This window comes from Colobus angolensis, unplaced genomic scaffold, assembly GCF_000951035.1.
Source record: "Colobus angolensis palliatus isolate OR3802 unplaced genomic scaffold, Cang.pa_1.0 Scaffold35, whole genome shotgun sequence".
NCBI lineage: Eukaryota > Metazoa > Chordata > Mammalia > Primates > Cercopithecidae > Colobus > Colobus angolensis.
This window is the reverse complement of record NW_012116821.1, coordinates 6,157,498-6,163,899: the sequence shown is the minus strand read 5'-3', so window position 1 is coordinate 6,163,899 and position 6,402 is coordinate 6,157,498. Positions and strand designations below refer to the sequence as shown.

The 6,402-nt window shown below is 34.9% G+C and overlaps 1 protein-coding gene across 2 annotated transcripts in view; it reads left to right on the top strand.

Annotated features, from left to right (window-relative positions):
* CDC40 (cell division cycle 40) overlaps positions 1–6,402 on the top strand; it is a 52,720-nt gene that overhangs the window by 15,646 nt on the left and 30,672 nt on the right. For both annotated transcript variants that reach the window (XM_011952800.1, XM_011952799.1), the window contains one exon: positions 3,540–3,669. In XM_011952800.1, the coding sequence (XP_011808190.1) occupies positions 3,540–3,669 (130 nt within the window). The remainder of the gene's footprint in view (positions 1–3,539; positions 3,670–6,402) is intronic.

Here is a 6,402-nt window from a genome sequence, read left to right as displayed (position 1 = left end):
AGTAGCTGGGACTACAAGCGCCCGCCACCTCGCCCGGCTAGTTTTTTGTATTTTTTAGTAGAGACGGGGTTTCACCGTGTTAGCCAGGAGCTTCCTTCTTTTTTAAGGCAGAATAGTATGCCGTTGTGCAGACATACCACATTTTCTTTGTGCATTCAAACACTGAGAGCCATTTAGACTGACTCTTTGACATACTTATGGCATTTCCTTTGGATGCATACCCATTTGTGAAATTGCTGGGGTCATATGGTAGTTCTATTTTTAATTTTTTGAGGAACCTCCATACCATTTTCCTTAGTGGCTGCACTAATTTCCATTCCCACCAACAGTGTACAAGTGTTCTCTTTTCTCCAAAACATCCTTGCCAACACTTGTTACCCTTTATTGTTTTTATAATATCTATTCTGACAGGTTTGAGATGATATTGTGATTTTAATTTGCATTTCTCTGGTGATTAGTAATGTTGAGTACTTTCTCAAATACTTGTTGGCTTTTTTTTTTTTTTTTTTTTTTTGAGCGGAATCTCACTCTGTCACCCAGGCTGAAGTGCTGTGGTGTGATCTCAGCTCACTGCCACCTCTGTCTCCTGGGTCAAGCGATTCTCCCATCTCAGCCACCTGAGTAGCTGGGACTCCAGGCATGCGCCACCATGCCTAGTTAATTTTTTGTGTTTTTCGTAGCGATAGGGTTTGACCATGTTGGCTAGGCTGGTCGTGAACTCCTGACCTCAAGTGATCCGCCTGCCTTGGCCTCCCAAAGTGCTGGGATTACAGGCGTGAGCCACTGCACCTGGCCCCTGTTGGCTATTTATATGTCTTTTGAGAAATGCTGAGAAATTCGGGTCCTTTGCCAATTTTTAATCAGGTTATTTATTTTCTTGCTATTGAGTTGAGTTCCTTGTGTATTTTGGATATATGAGATGTATGGTTTGCAAACATTTTCTCACTTAAATGTGTATGTTTTATATAAGGAGATTGTAATTTACTATATTGTTCTTTGTTATTGTTTTAGCTAAAAATTGTTAAATATGCATATGAACTTAATTATATTATACATTCATATTTGTGTTATGTATTTACTTATATATTGTTATAAAATCACTTGAACACAAATTTACTCTTAAACTTAGTTAACTACCAAAACTTGAAAGGAAGTGTTTGCAAATCAGATTTGTGTGTTTTCTATATGCTCTGTTGTATTTTTCTAATGGTTGTTCCAGAACTAAAAGAATTGCATATTCACAGGGACCAAGAACATCTGAGAGACGTATCTTGAGTAACTGGGAAGAGCTGAGTCCTGCTAAATAGTGTTCTCTGCCTTCCTCTGTTAACATTCAATGTCTTTGAGGTCAACTCCAATAGCTACCAGTAGATGAATCTTCCTCCCACCAATTCCCTGTTATCACTAGAAGATTTTTTTGTTGCCTCAGCTTAAATCTGTATGAGACATAGGCACACGTAAATTTTTAGATTGCTTTAGGTATAGTACCTTATATAATACATAGCTTTAATATATGGATCTGTCTTTGTATAGAAATCACAGTTCTTTTACACTGACACTTTTTCTTTAAAAAGTGGAGTTAATTTGGTATGTATGGCCTGTAGAAGAATTGTTCTTTCTTTTTTAGTAAAATCTGAATTAAATAAGAATATGAAAATTGTAGTCTCCTTTTTTTAAATGGAAAGTTACTTAAAGCACAATGATTGGTCATCTGTTATATGTGATGGGAGTAACATTTAAGGACAGTGGGGATTTTTATCATTTTAGATTCCCCACCATGCCCCCTCCACCCCACCTCTGTCCAGAAATAGCAGATGCTGCTGTGTGGATGATAGCTGACTGTACCAGGTAGAGCATCTAGGAAACTTTTAAATCATTTTGTTATCTGTAATTTTATGGCTGCTCCTGTTTTTATAATAAATTTCGTGACTGAATGAAGTTGACTGCTACTTCCAGCATTCAGCAATCTAGATTTTTTTCCCCGACATATTTCACCCATCAGCAGGCACAGGAAGGACTAATATAGGCTGCAAAGTCTTGCGCTATCCATTATAATTAAGAATATATACTAATAAAAGCTTTGTTTATAAATCAGGTATTTTAAAATTGAATCATTTTAAACATATAAATGGAAGCTGTCAATATATAGGAATCTTGTAGCAATTTATTTTCTTCTAAAGCAAAAAAAATGTAAGGCACAGCTAACATTTAAATTCAGATTTTCATGCATAGTATAATGTTGATACCTAGAGAATGCAGTGTACTGGTTAAGCGAAGGTGAGTAATTTTTATTTGTGGCTCTGGAAATGTATCATAGAAGAGATGGTTTCTAATGGTAATGACCTATAGTGTTCTAATGTCAAAATAATTCATCATGACAATGGGTCTTATGGAGTTCAAATACAAATATCCTATTATTTTCGCCCTTTTCAAAGTGGGAAGCTCATTTGATTCTTTATTTTAAAACAAACAAACAAAAAAAAGAGTTGGGTTTTCCCAGTACCTTTTATAATAGCATTAAATTAATAGCACTTGACATATTCTGATAATTTTTTACCCAGTTTTTTAAAACTTAGAGGCTCTGATTGTGCATTTAAGGAACTTTATGATGTAATAGAATGCTTGACTATGGTTTGTTCTAGCCCTGGTTCTGCCAATTAATAAAACTCTTGACCCTAGGGCAGGTAAAATACATTGCCTTTGGGGTTTTTTCTTCATTTGCAACATGAGAAGGAGAATACTTCTCTAACTTGTCAGAATTTATGTACAGATCAAATTAAATAGCATTTGGAAAAGCATTCTGGAAACGCAAAAGTATTATAAACAAATAGATAATAATGGCACTATTTGGTATAAGACAAGTAATGTGACTCTTCAAAGTGTGACTTTTCAGAGTGGAGATATTTTATTGACATTTGCAATGTCTTTTCCTAGGGACTTTTTCAAGCACTTTATTTTGTTGTCTGTTTTTCTATCCTCTACCTGCAATGGAATTCTAATTAATCTTTCCTTCATTAGTACTTTCTATATGCCAGGCACTGTGGTAAATATTGAGTATTCTGAGTCTCCCGCTTTGAGAAACTAGTGGAAAAGAAACATGTATTTTTAAAAAAATTATATCACAGTGCCGCTATTGATATAAAAGTCACCCCAAATCCCCGCAATCATGGTTTGGGCAAACTATAGTAACTCTCAGTTATCTAGAGCATCACTGTGAAGCAGAACTTCTGCAATAATGCAAATGTAGTAGCTGACAACCACATGTAGCTACTGAGCTCTTGAAATAAATAGCTACATATAGATTTGAGTGAGAGGGGTTCCTCTCCTTCTGTCCCAGGGGCTGACAAATGGTGGTGTTCAGCCATTGCCCAGCTGCACTGCACCGTATCAGGCTAATGTGTTCCCAGATAGGTTAATAGGCCCTTGGTGATTTATAGTTGAAAAAAATTGTACAGTTATTCCAGTAATTCTAACTTCCATATACTCAGAACTTTTGTCTCTTTCTTATTTTATTTTATTTTTTTCTTGTGACATTGCAGTTTGGACCAGAAAATCCCTTTAGGACACAGCAAATGGCCGCACCTAGAAATATGCTTTCTGGATATGCCGAACCAGCTCATATCAATGATTTCATGTTTGAGCAGCAAAGGAGAACTTTTGCAACATATGGTAAGGCAGTAAGACTTAAAACAGTTTCAATTTTGGCTTTATTAGAAGTGTGATCTGTGTGTGTTAATCTGTTTTGTCTTCTGGCTTTTAAAATTCATTGGATTCCTTCAAAAAGAGTAGTATGCCTTCTTATAGATATCCTTAAATATTTATGTAAATGGGAAGGTGAACTCATATTTTTGGCTGTCATTGTAAATCCAGTGTGATTTCTGAATACTGGAAATATTCGTGATCTTAACCAGAATGCTCTTTGTTGTGGCATTCTGGGTAATGGACACTTGTTATTTTATGTCCATTACATGTAGATTGCTATTAAAGTTGGCAAATGAAAAGATAGTGTTAAGAGATTACTTTTTTTATCTTATTATGGGCTATTTAACTTTACTCTGTTTCTCAGATCTTATCTCGGAAATGCTTTCTCTTGATCACTGAAGGGTGTCAGGAAAGAGAATAGTCACAAATTCACTATGTAAAATAATTACATCCTGTCAGTGGTGGGATTTTAAAAATTTAATGTGCATGGAAACTACTTGTATAAAGGATTATCATGTGTTAGATCATATTTCACCGTGGTAAGATTGTAATAGACTTAGAATGTACCAAAAACCACAGCCAAGACTATATACCACTTAAATCACCCAAAGCAGTTCTATGACACTTCCAGTCCAATAAAATGGTTACAAATACATTATACCCCTTGCTTGTGTAAGGGGTCCCATGTAAATCTAAAGTAATGTGCAGCACATAAAAATAAACTGTTACATCATGGTTTTGTTATATTCTAACCTGTAATAAGAGACTTTTAAAGACTTACTGTCTTCGACTTTAGAAGGACCTTAAGCAATAATTTAGTTCTCTTGTCTCCTTTAAAACAAAACAAAAAAAAGTCCAAGTAAGTTTATACTGATACCTACTTTTCTTCTTAAATTACCTTATAACAAGAATAAGCATTTAAAAGTATTCAGCTGGCTTTAGACCTGGTTTCAGAAATGGGTTGTGTTTTTTGTTTGTTTGTTTTAAGTATCTGGTGATTTTTGCCTCTCCCACTAGGAAGTAGCAACTAGGACGTGGGTTGAACTATTGAGTTAAAGACAAAAAATGAATTTGGGGCTATAGTATATTAGGCAGCCTAAAATAAAGGCAGCCTGTAGTATATTAGGCAGCCTAAAATAAAATAAAATGGGAGATTTTTGCCTCTCCCACTAGGAAGTAGAGAGCTTGGACACAGGTTGAACTATTGAGTTAAAGACAAAAAATGAATTTGGGGCTATAGTATATTAGGCAGCCTAAAATAAAGGGAATGGCCAGTTACAAAACTCAGAAAATTTTGCTTTGTCTCCTTTATGATAGATCTTAGGTAAGATCGATATTATTTATTAAGTTCAAGTGAACTTAGTAAGATCGAGGTTTAAACCGAGGTTTAAAGAGACAGTTTATTAAGTTCAAGTAAACTTAATGAGTAAACTTAAGAAATAAGATCAGCCTTATCTAAGCTTTAACAACAGTCTCTTTAAACCTCAGTTTTAACACTGTCTCTTTTTTCTTTGCTCCCAGGCAGTGAACAAGTATATGACTTCTATTAGTTTGTCCTATAATTTTCTTATAGAAAGTTCTTGTCTGACTTCTGATAGTAATTCCTATACCAGCTTCCTATCAACTTTTGTTGCTGTTGTTCTTGTTTTTTAACCCTTCCACCTGAAATATAAGGCTGTGAGACCTTTCTGTTACCTTCCCTCATATGTGCAAGGGAGCAAACCTTTCTTATACCTCGTAATAGTGTTATCTAACAGACAGACAGGAGGTGACACATGAATTCAGTTTTACCTCAATCTCATAACCCTGGGCTATCACTGCTGGAATATAGTACAAACATTAATTTTCTTTCCATTTTTCAATATTGTAAAATTGTTAGAATCCCAGTGAATTATTTCTGGAAGATGTGTGTTCTACAATACAGTTAGTTTTTCATAGAGCCCACCTGTAGAGTCCTTATCACTGAAAATAGTCTCATTTACTGTGTCATCCGAGTTACTCACTCTACAGTTTTGCTTTTAGCTTGCATTTATCATATGTCTGCTGACTTCTCAGTCCCGCAGTGGTTGTGTGAATTTCGTCTTGTTTTCTGTCTGCTCCCCTGCCAGTCTTACTTGAAACTTCTCAATGAAGTTTCTTGCTTTTGTTCTACTTTCATCTAGAATTTTCTCTACACCCACCTATAGAAGTGTAAAATAGAATTTTAAATAAATACTTTTAGTCTCACAATAGTCATTATTAACATGAGTTTTAACTTCAATATTGAAATCCTTTATTAACATTTTTAAATGATTTTTTTAAAATCGTCTACTGAACAAAGATATAATTTTTAAATGTATTACTTGTATCACTTAGATTTCAGTTTGGTTCCAGTTTTCACTATTAAAAATGTGATGTATATGTTATGCTACAAAGTGCTTTTTAAAATGTGGTAGTGAATATTTTTGTACATAAAACCTTACAGGTTTTATATTATTTTATATTATTTTCTTAATGAGTTCCCAAAAGTAGGTAAAAGAGTATGTGTTTTAAAAGCTTGTGCTATATATTATCAAATTGCTTTCCAAAAGAATTCTCTAAACCTACCCTACCGCCACAGTGTATAAAAGTCCTACTTCGGCCGGGCGCGGTGGCTCAAGCCTGTAATCCCAGCACTTTGGGAGGCCGAGACGGGCGGATCACGAGGTCAGGAGATTGAGA